At 33.8% G+C, this 15,352-nt stretch overlaps 1 protein-coding gene across 1 annotated transcript in view; it reads right to left on the reverse strand.

The window, feature by feature from the left end:
* LOC129239460 (otoferlin-like) overlaps positions 1-15,352 on the reverse strand; it is a 196,337-nt gene that overhangs the window by 22,084 nt on the left and 158,901 nt on the right. The window contains exon 10 of the mRNA XM_054874961.1: positions 11,870-11,954. Coding sequence (XP_054730936.1) covers positions 11,870-11,954 — 85 coding nt within the window. The remainder of the gene's footprint in view (positions 1-11,869; positions 11,955-15,352) is intronic.

A 15,352-nucleotide genomic window follows, 5' to 3' on the forward strand; every position in this document is an offset into this window, starting at 1 on the left:
AACTTAAGAACCGTAGCAAGCGTTAAGATGGTGCTACAGATTCCTCCTACTTAATTTTACACTTTCTTGTTTGTTTGAAGAAAGGTTTCCATTTCAAATAAAGCTTTAAAAATTTCGGAAATTACTTTAATGAAAAAATATAAATTTGGTGGACTGATTATTGTTGTTTTTTCTGTGGAATACTTCTTTATACCGAATTTATGAAACACGAATATAACTAACCAATTATTATAATACTTGGTTGAGGTAAGAATTTCACCAAAGTTGCAAATAAATTGTGCAAACTCGTATGTTATTTGTCTGCATAGGACAAAGAGTGAGCAAAGTGGTACTATTTATAAGTTCACACAGTATGTCAAGAATGAGTTTTAACATAGAAAATAAATTCAATTTTTCGACTTCAATAGCAGATGCAATGACAGAATACGGGTAGCCAACAATGCATATAATTCTAATCGAAAATTGCTCAGATCTAAAATATTATCGCGTGAGCAAAAATTAAGAATAAAGCACTAAAACGACCTGTGCTTACATATGGCTGTGAACTATGGACGCTGAAACCTAACGAGACGAAACAGCTAATGTGCTTTGAAAGAAGAGTGCTCCGAATGATCTTTGGTCCGCAGATGGCACTTATCGCATCAGGCTCAATGCCGAATTGGAAGACATAGTTAAGAAAGAAACTACATATAATAAGATTTATTAAGTTTCAACGACTTAGATGTCTGGGACATGTGGCTAGAATGCCAAGAGAGCGATCAACGAGAAAGGCACTAGATCTTCGCCCAAATGGAGAACGAAAAAGGGGGCGCCCGAGAAAAAGGTGGCTAGAAGAGGTGGAAGCTGATCTTAGGAAAATGCGCGTGCACTGTTGGAGGGAAGAGGGAAAACTATATTTCGAGATTGTCAATAAATTGTTGTCTTAGAATCGCGCAAACTTCAATTTACCGTTATTTCTGCTTTGCATTGAACACTTTGACGCTTTCGTTTTATCATTTATTCGGACTTCAAACTTAAATACTGTGTTTTTAGAATGCCTGCCAAAAGATTATCGTTTGATATTACACAATTATTACAAATATTATAATTACTACGTGTTTAAGAGTGTTCAGGAATTGTCGCGCAAACTTCAATTTACCGTTATTTCTGCTTTGCATTGAACACTTTGACGCTTTCGTTTTATCATTTATTCGGACTTCAAACTTAAATACTGTGTTTTTAGAATGCCTGCCAAAAGATTATCGTTTGATATTACACAATTATTACAAATATTATAATTACTACGTGTTTAAGAGTGTTCAGGAATTGTCTTAAATATTTTCGGTAACAGTTCAGACGGCTTATAATGTTATAAACCAAGCGGAAAAAGAGTGTAGGTTAGAGCAACATTTTGCTTGTAGGTCTGAAACTAAAATTATTGGACGTGCAGTACGCTCGATGAACCGAAAATTTGATGAAAACCCGGCTTGCTTGAGAACACTTGCAAAGGAGCTTAACGAGGAGTGTGGTATTGTTGTCTCTCATGAAGTAGTGCGTCAAGCCATACTGTACCACAAAATTTATCGAGATCCGCAAGCAAGAAACCATTGCTGTCTGCACAAAATGTAGAAAAACGCCTGCCTTTTGATTTGAACCACATTTCCGAACTAGGAGATTACCAACGATAATGCTGTATTACAACGATGAACCGACTGGAGCATGGCGCAAACCCCTGACAGCTTTTCGAAACCAAAATATAGTTCCCACGGTTAAATTTGGAAAAATTTCCGTTATGGTTTGGGGGTGCATTTCAAGTAAATGAGTAAGAGACTTCTTCTTTATTGACTGCACAATCGACTCCAAACAAAATTGGAAAAAAACCTAGTCGACAGTGCTAAAAAATTTTGGTTTATCACTGAGAATAAACCAAATTTTAAATTTTACCAGTATAACGATCTTAGGCTTAAGAAGAATAATGTGTCGATGTGGATTCTCTTAATTACGGTAAATTTATAAGCTCAAAGTCTCGATGTAAACAAGATTAAACATTTTTGGGTCTTTTTGAAGAAAAGAGTTCAAAGAATGCAGAAGCTTTAAAAACTGCAATAAGGGAGGAATGGCAGAATATACCGAATGTATGGTATGACGTAAAGGAATTGATTAATTCGATGAAAATGAGTCTACGAAATGTTATTAAAGATAACGGTTATCATACCTAATTTTAAATTAATCAAAAAATTACGCGTTCATATTAATTACGGTATTTAATATTAAAAAGCCTGTATTAAAGTTTGTAAAATCAGTTTATTGACAGTGTCGAAATAGAGTGTTATTTGTTTTTGTTGCTTAAGCTGTTATTTTACCAAAGAATTTAAAGTTTTTGTTATTACTTCCTTTAAGTGCTGTGAAAAAATATGAATCAATACAAAAAATAAGTCAAAGATAAATAAAGAGTGCTATTTTTTCTATTGAAATCGAAAAATTTAGTTTATTTTTAATGCCAAAACCCATTCACGACAAACTGTATGTATGCACGTACATACACACAACCCACACCGGATTTACTGCTCTTTGCCCACATCTTTATGATTCTAAACGGTGGCAACATAAAATTCGAAATTATCAATCAATTTGTTACAGGATAAAATTTCACGTCTTTGAAACAGCTAAATACACACACACATGCACAAATGCGTGCTAGCAATATGTTTCATACGCTTAAAAGGCTCCTAATGAAAACTGAATATACATGAATGCTAATTTGCATGTGTTAGTGTGTTTTAGTAGTTCAACAATTACCGCAGAGCGACCATTAATTTTCGCTCTTGATGATGATGAATCATAATTGGCTTGATTATATGCATTATTTGGCGATAGTGTTGATTTTGTAGCTGTCTGCTGGTATTTCGATTGTTATTTTAGAACCGCACGAGTAGGCATATTTTGTTGTTGTTGATACTGATGTACAGAGGGCATTTTAGTACATAGTAATGTGGGGTGAAATTTCGGATGTGCAGTGATTTTCATTTCAGTGGCAAATCATTTCATTTTCAAACTTATGTATTTATTTGTGACGTGTTTGAGGGTTGTGTTGTATTGCTTTGTTTTTGTTTTGTTCTTGGCCATTTCATTGAAGGCAGTGCTGTTCAGAGGTATTTGCATTTGTTATAATATAATACAATTGCGCACACGTAAGCAAAGTTTGGCAAATTTGTTTTCAAATGTAAATAGATTGAATACATACTTCAGATACAATGGTGTGCATGTAGAGAGCCAAAGTTTAATCCCAATTGATTGAACGCACGCTCGAAAGGAAGAACTAGTAAATAGAAATCGAAGAAGTTGACTAATGCAATAATAAAATAATAATAACAAAAAAAAATGGAACTGATATTTGGATTCTTATGAGCATTAAACCTAAATATTTGCATATACGAGGTGTGTTCAAAAAGTATATCGAATTTTGTGGTTTTTCAAAAATTATTTATTTATTCGATAATATCTATTTTGCCCCCTTCAAAGTAATCCCCATGAGATATTATGCAACGTTTTTTCCTATCTTCGAAGCACTTCAAAAAATCATTTTTTTTTATCTTGTTCACCTAATCCTTCGATGCCGTCTTTATCTCGTCAATCTTAGCTTAGCGTCGTCCTTTATGTGCCTCTTCAAGAAAAAGGCACAGGGGGCCAGATCTGGGGAATACGGTGGCTGTGGCATTATTAGTGTGTTGTTTCTGGGCAAAAAGTCGCACAAAACACACGATGTGTGAGCAGGGGCGTTATCGTGATGCAAGAGCCAATTTTTGTTCTTCCACAAATTCGGGCGTTTCCGACGGATTGCGGGCGTTTCCGAAGAAAGCGGTAAGCAAACTTTTTACATTCGACCGAACTTGGCGCGCTTTTATCGGTCTTGGTTCGTGCGGCAGCTTCCATTGAGATGATTGAGCTTTGGTTTCCACGTCATAGCCATAAACCCATGATTCGTCACAAGTTATGACCCTCTGAAGGAAATTTGGGTCGTCATGAACAGAGTCCAACATCTCATTAGCAATGCTCATGCGATGCTGCTTTTGGTCGAAGTTGAGCAGTTTTGGTATGAATTTTGCGACGACCAATCTCATGCCGAAATCCTTGAAAAAAATCGAATGGCACGAGCCAATCTATATATCTAGGTCCTCAGCAACTTCTCTAACGGTGACTCGATGATTGGCCAATACCATTTTCTTCACTTCATCAATTTTTTCGTCTGTTGTTGAAGTGCTCGGGCGTCCGCCACGCCGGCACGCTTTTCGTAGATCACTTCTTCTCGGCCTTCTAAGAACAATTTGTACCACCGATAAACGTTGCTTTGGTCCAAAGTAGCTTCTGCGTATGACAGAGTCAACATATGGAATTCATCCGTGCACTTAATTTCATTTTTCACACAAAATTTGATACAGGTTCTTTTTGAATAGGTGAAATCGAAGACGAGCGAGCGTGCAAGCAAAGCAGCTTCAACAATTAACTGAACATTCAAAATGGCCGAACTCGTCGGCATGAGTGAGAGACATGAGTACTAACATATCGCCACAAAAATCGAAATTCGATTATACGTAACCAGCGAAAATTCAAAATTCGCGATACTTTTTGAACACACCTCGTACATATATTCATATATAAAGTAACGCAAATTTTTTTCATCCAATTTGCTTGTCCAGCCACCTTTTTTAAACTAGTTCAAGGATCCGATATTTTTGGGTTTTATTGTAGTTATATTAAAAGAAAAGTCAATTAATATAAATCATCAATACAATTTGAACCAAGCCCTGACACTTAAAAGTGGCTGGTTGATAAAGTTTTGAATTTACAGCCTTTCACTAAGTGTTTCCTACTTCACGTCATTAAAAAAGAAACAATTTTGTACGGAATCTATCCTGCATTTACTTTTAAGACTGGTATGTCTTTTTAGTTATCGAAAAATTTGTAGGACTTTAATTAAAGACATAATCTGTCGGCGGATTGAGGTCTCGACTAGTAGGCGTGAAAATTTTATAAGAACGAAGAAATTAAAAAAATACGTGACTAAAACAGGACTTAATTTAAGCTTTTTTATATCTTCGTTTTTTAATATGTTGTCGATATGACTGCCCTATTAGTGAAATCAATTCTCATTATTTTACTCAAACTACCTTTCACGGTTGCCCTGTAAGTGCTATTCATATGGGATAATACATGTTTTTTGTTTGCCTTTATAAGCTTCAATAAAAAAATTCACGTTCGCAGGAATACGAAATCATTTAAACCATACCATCCAGAATCTTGATACTCTCTGTTATAAATTAAACAGTCTTAAAAACCCATACTTGCAACTCAAAATTCGTTGATTTGTGTAATTATTTTTATTTTTTCTTCCATATAAAAAATTCGAACTTGCACTTTGAATGGCCAAAATCAATTGTATTTTGTAGTCCCTTGAAACCTGCACTTTGTTGTACTGAAATTGAATCTATTATATGAAGCTAAAGAGAAACTCTAAAAATTCTGGTTAAAAGGTTCAAAGTTTTGTTGAAAATGTGGAAATTTTGGATACAGTTCGTGGAATGGACTATATATTTTTTTTACAAAATAATAGTTGTGTGCTTATAATTTTTCAACGGGAAATCGTCAGGGTACGAAGTGAATTTTTCGCTACATGTTATTCTTGAAGTTGGATAGAAAAAAATGTTTCATGGTAGCTTGTTTTAAATTGCAATCATATTACTTTCGATACGCCATTAATCGGTAAGCAACTCACGAAAGAAATCATTCTAAAGAATCTAAATTAGGCATAGCAAAATTTATGCAAGGCAGCAAGGTTGCATTGTCACTAGATTTTCTGATTGAGGAAGTATTACCACTTTGGAATTTTTTATTTTACTTTTTGGGTGTAGATAAATCCGCTCAAAGCATAATCGGCTCAGTTAATTTATATGCTGGGTTTTTTAAATCTAATTTTGCTCAAGATTGCGACACTTCCCAAAACTCCACAAAAATTGCTCGTTAGTATATATATGTAATGTTATACTAGTTGCAATGAAAATACTAATAATAAAAAAAAAAAAAAAACTCAATCTTACCGCACATATGGATATAGAAGGGTCTTCAGTGGTATTAATAAAGCATTATTTGGCTTCATATAGCCAATAAAGTTTATACAAATAAAATATTAAATCTCCATTCATCGGTACTTTTTCAGAGGACTAGAAGCTTACAATCTTGACCACAATTTTTTAAAATGGCAATAAGAATGATCTTAAAAACTTCAGACTTATCGCTCAGCTTTCGGACGATTCAAAGGTCTTTGAGCACGCTATTAGAACCAAGTTGAAATTTGCTGTTAAATCTATAATTTGCCAATACCAGCACGGGTTTGTCGCCGGTAGATCGACAGTTTCCAATTTCGTTGTATTCAATGAATACTCAAGCCTTTTTCGTCTGACTTTTAAGTCCATTGCACTTACATAGAATTTTTGGAAAACATTCGACATAATGTCACATAGAAACTTAATTAATAAACTTGCTTGTTTGGGCTTCCACTCAGAATTTTTGCGCTGGATTAGCTCCTATTTGTTTAATAGTTGCTTACTCTAGAGTATCAAGTAGCAACTTTCTTTGAAATTGAACAAATATTTTGACCTGACTTACCCGAAGATTTTTAATATTTTGCCTTCAAGTTACAGTTTACCAAATCGTGTTCTTAAAGCGACGGGAAATTCAAAGACCCTGGAGTAATTTTCGATACCCCGAAATCTTACGCCGTTCTATGTTTTGTAATACCACTAAATTCTGTAATTAATATTTCTCTAAACATCTTTTTACATTATTTTTTACGACACAGCTTGAATATGCTGTTTTTACATGGAGACGTCCAATCAGCTCTTCGATCTCTAAACTTTAATGAACCTGTACCATCATATCATTTTCGATTATTTTTCATAAATCTTAAATCCATAGGTCGATTCTAAGCCTTTCTTTCACTTATAAAATCATCAATTGGCGGAACGAATCAGATTTAATGCTCCTCAACGCCTTTTTCGTAACTTACCTCCATTCTATGGAAATTAGGTAGGAAGTAGTTATGCTCGATCTATTCATGAATTTAATGCTATTGGTCGACTGTCTTTCCTTATTTTCTGTTTCAAGGGCAGGTTTTTTAATCTTGTGAATTTTGCTTTTCAGTTTTTGAAATTATTACATGTAATTACTTTTAACATACTTTGAGCTATTCGGAGTCTGTACGATTTTAAAATTTTAGACTAAATGAAAAGATCCAGGGATAATAAAGCAACAGGTCCAGATGTGCTTCCTTCTAAAATCCTGAAATTAATAAATGACAAAAATATAGAAATCCTCGAAATTATTTTCAACTATATTTACAACACAGGAAAATACCCACAAATGAAATGAATAAAATAGAAGCATTTGAAATGTGGATATATAGAAGAATTCTAAGAATACCCTGAACAGATAGAATAACAAATGCTGAAGTATTGCGTAGAATTCAGTATGATCGACAATTACTAACGACCATAAAAAGAAGAAAAGCTGCGAATTTGGGTCATATTATGAGAAACGACAAATATCATGTACTTCAACTTATCCTGCAAGGAAAAATAGCAGGGAAACGAGGCATAGGCAGAAAACAACTATCCCGACTGAGAAATATAAGACATTGGACTGGAATCGGCAATGTAGGAACTTTATTGGAGACAGCGAGAAATCGAGACCTTTATCATAAAATTATAACAAATTTATATTGAACGTAAAATATTATTGTAATTCGATATTTAATTGTAATATATTTAATGGACTATGTTTAAGTTCGTGCGGTTTTTTTTCGAAATTTGAAACTTTATTGACGTAAAATGGTTATAAATTTAATATTCAAAGTATTGTCCATCGCTTGCTACTACTTTTTCCCATCTTTCTGGCAATTCACGGATTCCCTTTGTGAAAAATTCGGTCGGTTTTGCCGCAATCCACGAATCGATCCATTTTTTGACTTCATCGTAATTACGGAAGTGCTGGTCAGCCAGGCCATGTTGCATCGATCGGAAGAGATAGTAATCGGATGGCGCAAGGTCTGGACTATACGGCGGGTGGGGTAGGACATCCCATTTGAGCGTTTCTAAGTATGTTTTGACCACTTGTGCAACATGTGGCCGAGCATTGTCATGTTGCAAAATAACTTTGTCGTGTCTATCGGCGTATTGCGGCCGTTTTTCTCGCAGTGCTCGGCTCAAACGCATCAATTGTCGGCGGTAGACATCCCCCGTAATCGTTTCATTCGGTTTCAGTAGCTCATAATACACAACACCCAGCTGGTCCCACCAGATACACAGCATAACCTTCAGGCCATGAATATTCTGCGCCGACGTCGATGTTGAAGCATGGCCAGGGTATCCATACGTTGCCCGACGTTTTGGATTGTCGTAATGGACCCACTTTTCATCGCCAGTCACAATTCGATGCAAAAAACCCTTTCTTTTGTGCCGTTGAAGCAGTTGTTCGCATGCCATAAAACGGCGTTCAACGTCTCTTGGCTGCAATTCATACGGCACCCAATGGCCTACCTTTCGGATCATTCCCATGGCTTTTAAACGTTTGGAAATGGTTGATTGATCAACTCCCAAAGTTTTTGCAACCTCTTCTTGCGTTTGAGCCGGATCTTGATCGAGCAATTCCTCCAATTCGGTATCCATGAACTTTGGCGGCGCACCCTCGCGTTCTTCGTCTTCCAAGCCAAAATCACCACTTTTAAAGCGTGCAAACCACTTCTGGCACGTTCGCTCAGCTAGAGCATGCTCACCATAAACTTCCACCAAGATACGATGACTTTCGGCTGCTTTTTTCTTCATATTAAAATAATGAAGAAGAATTCCCCGCAAAAACACATTATTTGGCACGAAATTCGACATTTTCAAGTGTGGTAAAAATATTGTTGTTTACGCTTCAAATAAAAAACTTATACTGACGTTTGTGCCTTACGACAGTAGCTCTCCAATGAATGTTTGGAAATGTGGATCGATGGAATAATAATCAAGTTACGCCATCTGTTGTAAAACCGCACCAACTTATCGATAGACCTATTATAAATTGTATGATCGCCTATATTCGGAATCGAATTGGCAAATAAAGAAGAAGAAGACTAAATAAATAAATAAGTAAATAGCGGTAATGAACGGATACCTGAATTAACAATTGATCTTACCAAGAAAGTTTCGTACACATATAATATTTGCATAAATATATATAATACAAAAAAAAAATGTAACGTATACCAATTTAATTACCTTATTTAATTATTATAATATGGAGATGATCGGATAAGATTACTGGCCAAAACCAGTGCAGGCATAGCCTCATATCGCGTCATATATCAAAAAACACACAAAAAACAAAAATCGCCTACGCTGTTTTCTTTCGATAAGTTGATAAGCTAATTTTCAACGCAAAATTAACGTAATATTCATTGATATCTACGAAAGAGTAATCAAATATTAGCTTAATGAAACTACGTTCGTCCTGTGCATGTGAACAAATGCGATTAAACTGAATCAAGCATGTGCGTATATGTGTATGTATATGCATTTAATACTTTAACTGTGAATGAAATATAAGGTAAAGTGATTTTAAAAACAACAATAAGACCGACTGTGCGTGCTTCCTGAATGAGCGTTCCAGTGTTGTGTATATGAAGAAAGATAAGGAACAATTGTTTTAAATATAGAAATTCGTTGCATGAAGCAAACAGATATCACTAGTTTTAACCAAATAAATATTTATGTATAATAATCAGATTATCCAATTCCTCTGTAAAATTGGTCTCTGAGCCGGAAAATCCACAAAATTTTGCAGTTTTGTATGCAGTTTTCGAGATATCGCCAAATAATGAGTAGTATTAAAAAGTTTTAAGATATTTGTAAAGTTAAAAAATTAGGTATTGCCCTAAAATTGATTTTGCTTTATCTAGATCTAATTTTGTAAAATTTAATTACATAATAAATAACAAATAAAACAAAAAATAATTTTCCTAATACAAAATAAGAAAAGGGAAAAATTAAAAAAATTATTTTTTTGAGGAAAATTAGTTTATATTTTATTTGTTATTTATTATATTATTAAATTTTACAAAATTAAAAAAATATTTTTGATTAGGAAAACCAACTTGTGATATAAAAAATACTTGATTTTAATTTCGCCACTTATTTAACTTTTAGTCTGTGAGTATGTCCAAGTAAAAGTTAGTATTTTTACTTTCATGCGAATAAATTCTATATCTATTTAAGGGACCTGGTGGTCTAGGAATTGCGAAAAATCAATTTTTTATTTTTTCGATATTTCGAAAGAATAAGAATATACTGTAAAATTTGGATGCGGAAATTCCCAATATAATAGCTTCTACAGCCCATTTACTAGGTAGAGAGCGGTCTGCCCGCTCCTGTAACTCAAACTTTAAACTCATTTATCTCGAAACTACCTTCTTCGGTGTGGTAATGCCAAAAAAAAAAAAACAAAGCTATGCAGCCGCATTGTCTGAAATTGTAATATGTTATTCATAACATCAATGGCAATCACCCGTACTAGAATCATATGATTATTTCAATTATTTCGTATTTTTTTGATTAAAAAACAAAAAAACCCGATTTTTAGAGTGTCATATTCAAAATCCCGCCATTTTGTCAATTTTTTTTTTTTCATTTTAGTACGGGACACAGTACAGTCACACTGATTCATAATTTTGTTTTTTGTGGTTTTTGTGTTTCAGATAAATAGAAGAGCGAAAAGGACAACACCAATTTTTCGCGAGGGTGAACTTCAGCGTAATTTTTCAAATTATTCAAATTAAAAAATTGTTTTTTTCATTTTTGTATGTAAAAGAAGTTAAATAAAAAGCCTAAGAAGTTTAAATATCGTTTTTCATTTTTTTATTAAAAAAAAATTTTCGAACTCTAGACCACCGGGGGAGCTCTAGACCCCTTAAGGACTTATATCATTTATTGATGCAGTTTTAAAGATATTTAAATTTTAAGAAATGAGTAAAAAATGTTTTTCCAAATGCAATTTTTCTACATTTCTTATAATATAAATTAGATACGTTTATAATATTACTACAAAAATTAATTTTCCTAAAACTTTATAAATATCGTAAAGACTTTTAATTTTATTACATAATTTTTTTAAACAAAAGATAGAAAGTTTAATTAGTTCTAATCTTATATATTATATAATTTATTGTAATTGATTAACAGATTCTCCAGATATTAGAAATGTGTATAGTCTATATCACGGTAGCCTAATACATAGGTAGTTGTGTTAGTCGTGGTAGTGACCGGCTTTGAAACCCAATGTGGTCATGAAACACCGAATGATAAGAAACGTTTTTTCAAATAGCGCTGGCCCTCGGCAGGCAATGGCAAATCTCCGACTGTGTTTTCGCCATGAAAACGCTTCTCATTTAAAAAAAAAACTATCTGCCTAACAAAACTTAAAGCTGTAGGTCCCTACATTTGTGGAAAAACATCAAGACGTACACCACTAATAGGAGGAGGAGCTCTACCAAACAGCCTACATTTATTTACTTATATCTATTATATGTATCCCAAAAACTGCATGACAAAAAAAAATCATGCACATTTTCGTCTCAGTGATAGATTTTACATAGGTCTAGGTCTTGGTTTAAGAAATCATAAATTATTTTTGATGAATTTCAGGTTTATTAAAGATGAAAGAAAAGAATCGAAGTATGAAAATATTTTTGTTTTACTTAATAAATTTCAACAGATTACTTATACATACATAGTAAAGAATTTAAAAACTTTTATTAAAGGAAAACATTAATGACTTTTTAGTTAAATTCAACAATTAATACCCGGCGCATCATAAACAGTCGATAAGTCAATCTTAAAGGAACCCACGAGTGTGCCAGATCGTAAAAATTTCCTTGCTTGTATTACCTAGGAACAAATGTGAGGTATATTTAATGTACTTTTTGTGCTATATAAAATGTATATTAAATGCATTTATAATTTACATAAGTTATATATATTTATTTATAAGCGAGTCGAAGACAATGAGTGGTACTAGATTTTTTTTTTTTTAATGTTGAAATTTTTTGGGGATAGTGGTTTATTGGATATATTATACTATATTATACATTAATCATAGAATTTACTAAATATAGATCCTACTGATATCAGCATTATAAATTTTAAAACTCAGTGAATGTACATACACGTATTTGTATATATGGAAGTATATCAGATCAATTAAATTTATTTCGTCTAACAGTGTCCTAAAGCCACGAAGATACCAGATTGCTTTTCGATTCTCGAACTACACTTTTCTGATCTTTTTGCAATTAATAAGCAAATGCTGTTGTAACGGCATATCCATATATGGGGAATGCCGCTGGAGTAACATTCGGTGGTCGAATATAAATCCGTATCGTTCCAGTCACTGTCGTCGGAGCGAAAACAATAATTGTCTTTCGTTTCCGATACACTATATAGTGTCCGAACAGACGTATCCCATTAGAAGTACTCGATGCCACTTTATCGACAAAAAGAGTGGTCAAATACCTAGGAGTGCAATTAGATACAAGGCTAACTTACTGGGCGCACATAAATCATGTTGCAACAAGAGCTGCCAAAGTAAGCGGCATGTTAAGTAAGCTCATGGCAAACCTTGGAGGTCCAATGCAGAACAAGTGACCTAAAGTGACCAACCTAAAGCCAGTTTTGTGCTATGGACGGAGAAGGCGAAATATTAAATTTGTAAATTCTATTAAATTGAAATTTTACTACAGGTTTATGAGCCCCAGAAATGACAGTTGAAATTTAGTTCAAAATACCTCACAGAAATAAGTATATGTGCAAAGTTTTATGTACCCATATTTTTCTTGGTCGTATCGGTACATTTTTGTTTGGTATGCTAAAGTATGTTTTTGCAGCCCAACTTACCTATTCGCTTGCAAAGTTCTTCTTTACAATATACAACATATGGTCAACTCAAACGAAGCGACAGTCCAGCTAACATCGACAGCAGATGCAAACGAGAAATTCGTCATCTGGCTGCTCAAAAAGAAATGTCTTGCAAGGAAATCAAACCCCATTTAAGTCTTAAGGTCGCCGATAGACGAATACATCAAATTTTGGTCGAGGACGGAACACTTAAAGATTGTTTGTGGGAGCCGGTACTCAGACTATTAGCTCGCCACATTAAGGCTTATTTAGCATTTGCCGGAAAATATAAATTTTGGACTAACGAATTCCGAAACGTTGTATTTTCGGACGAAAAAAAGTTCAACTTAAATGATTCAAATGGGTGCCAGAAATATTGATAGTACCTTAGGCAACCACGTTAAACGTTCCATAAGCGGAACCACGGTGGCGGGTCTTTGATGATTTGGGCCGTTTTCGAGCATGGTGGAAGTCTCCAATTTGTTTTATTCTGACAAGAACCAACGCAGAGTTCTATGTTGAAATATTAGAGGATGGTTTCATTGAGTATGCGGGAAACATATTCGGAGACGACTGAGTTTTCCAGCAAGACAACACCCCAATCCATAGGGCTCTTTAACTAAGGCCTTCCTATCGTCAAGAAAAATTTCAGTTCTGGATTGGCCAGCACTAAGTGCCGATTTAAGTGCAATTGAGGACCTCTGGGGAATATTGTTAACCCGTATTTATAAAAATGGTCGGCAGTTTGAGACAATCAAATACCTGAAAGGTACTTTAGTGGAAGAGTGGGACAAGATAGGTGATTCCACTCTTCAAAATTTGGCAGACTCTATGCCTAAACGTATAAACTTATGAATGCCTTTAATGAAGTTTCCTTATATCTTTTTTGAGAAAGAGTCAAAACGCCCATTAAGATAGGAGGCGGAGGATTCAAATGTACTACAAAAAATTACTCTTTAAATTCTATGACAGAAATCTGAGGATATAAATTATATTTAAAGGCGTTCTATACATACTTTTTCTAATTCTTTTCTAATTTCTTCTATTCGCGCCTCGTACATACTTTTAAAACTTTAACAATCCATAAGAAAAAACTCAGACGCTCTGGAATTGTACTGTATTCACCAAAGTATATCCTGGGGCATCTTCTTTCATAATTATCAACGTTTATTTATGCTGAATAAACGTTTTGGGCAGTGTAATGGGAGCAAAATTTAACATTTCTGCATTGCTTACATAAACTTCATCATTTACGGTTGTATATATTTACTCGTATGTGCGTTTGTGTATTTCCAAATTAAAATATGCCCCACTAGCAAATGTAGTGTCAACCTACTAATTAGATTTGCTTACAATGTGCAAACACTCTCAATCTTGTCGTAGATATGCAAAACTTTTCCAATTATGCGCTTAAATACATTGTTATGCCTAACTTCTCATAATCATGAAGATGCTCGGCTGTTGTTGGCAATTTTTTAGTTTGCTTATCCTTCAGTTGGTGATAAATACTTATAAAATAAACTGTAAGTATTGCCAGCATGCCACCTAAATTTCTTACTCGGACACTAAATCTATTTATAAACGCTTTAATTAAAGTTTGCCGGGAATTTGTGAAGGCGTTGAGAGTTGATCAGCGTTAATTGAGTGGAACAAGCGGCAATTAATTAAATCATTTATACCTGTCGGTTGTTTGTTAATAGCTGGTGCATTTTAAGAGCTGAGTGAAATAAATACTTTTACTTGTATTTATATAATTTTAGTAGGCCAATATTTTAAGGGCTCGTGTGGAATTTTTTTTCTTGATAAATTTTTGAATTGTAAAGCAGAAAAGTATGGATAGATAAATTCGATAAAGAAAAGCTGCTGCAAATATATCTCACTTATGGAGCAATAATTTACAAACCGAACACCTTTCCCACCACCGGCTTTTTAATTTGGTTGAATTTTCTACAAAAAAAAGGGTCAGAGTTTTTATTTATTTTTAGTACTTTTAATTCAAAATTTTGAGAATTCCCTTCATTTTGGCTTGAAGACTTACTTTCAAAAATACGTAACTCGAGTTCTATAGAACTGGGAACTTATTTGCTCTTGCGCTTTGCTTTTGAAGCTAAACAAATTTGTTCAAAATAAGAATTTTAATAAAAATTATTAGCAAGTTCGATTTGTAACTCCCGACTTAAATGAATATTTGTATAATCATTGTATTTTTCGTGCGTGTTTCTATCAAAAACGCATATTAGATGATCTCAAATTAAGTGATTCAAGTATTTCGGAAATTGTTGTATATTTTTCTGAATTATATAAAGGGTGGTTAAGTTTCAAGGGCCGATGTTGATTTTGAATAAAATACAACTTTTTTAGGAAATTAGTGTCATTTTTCTTTATTATGATGA

The sequence above is a fragment of the Anastrepha obliqua genome, chromosome 2 (assembly GCF_027943255.1).
Source record: "Anastrepha obliqua isolate idAnaObli1 chromosome 2, idAnaObli1_1.0, whole genome shotgun sequence".
Taxonomy (NCBI): Eukaryota; Metazoa; Arthropoda; class Insecta; order Diptera; family Tephritidae; genus Anastrepha; species Anastrepha obliqua.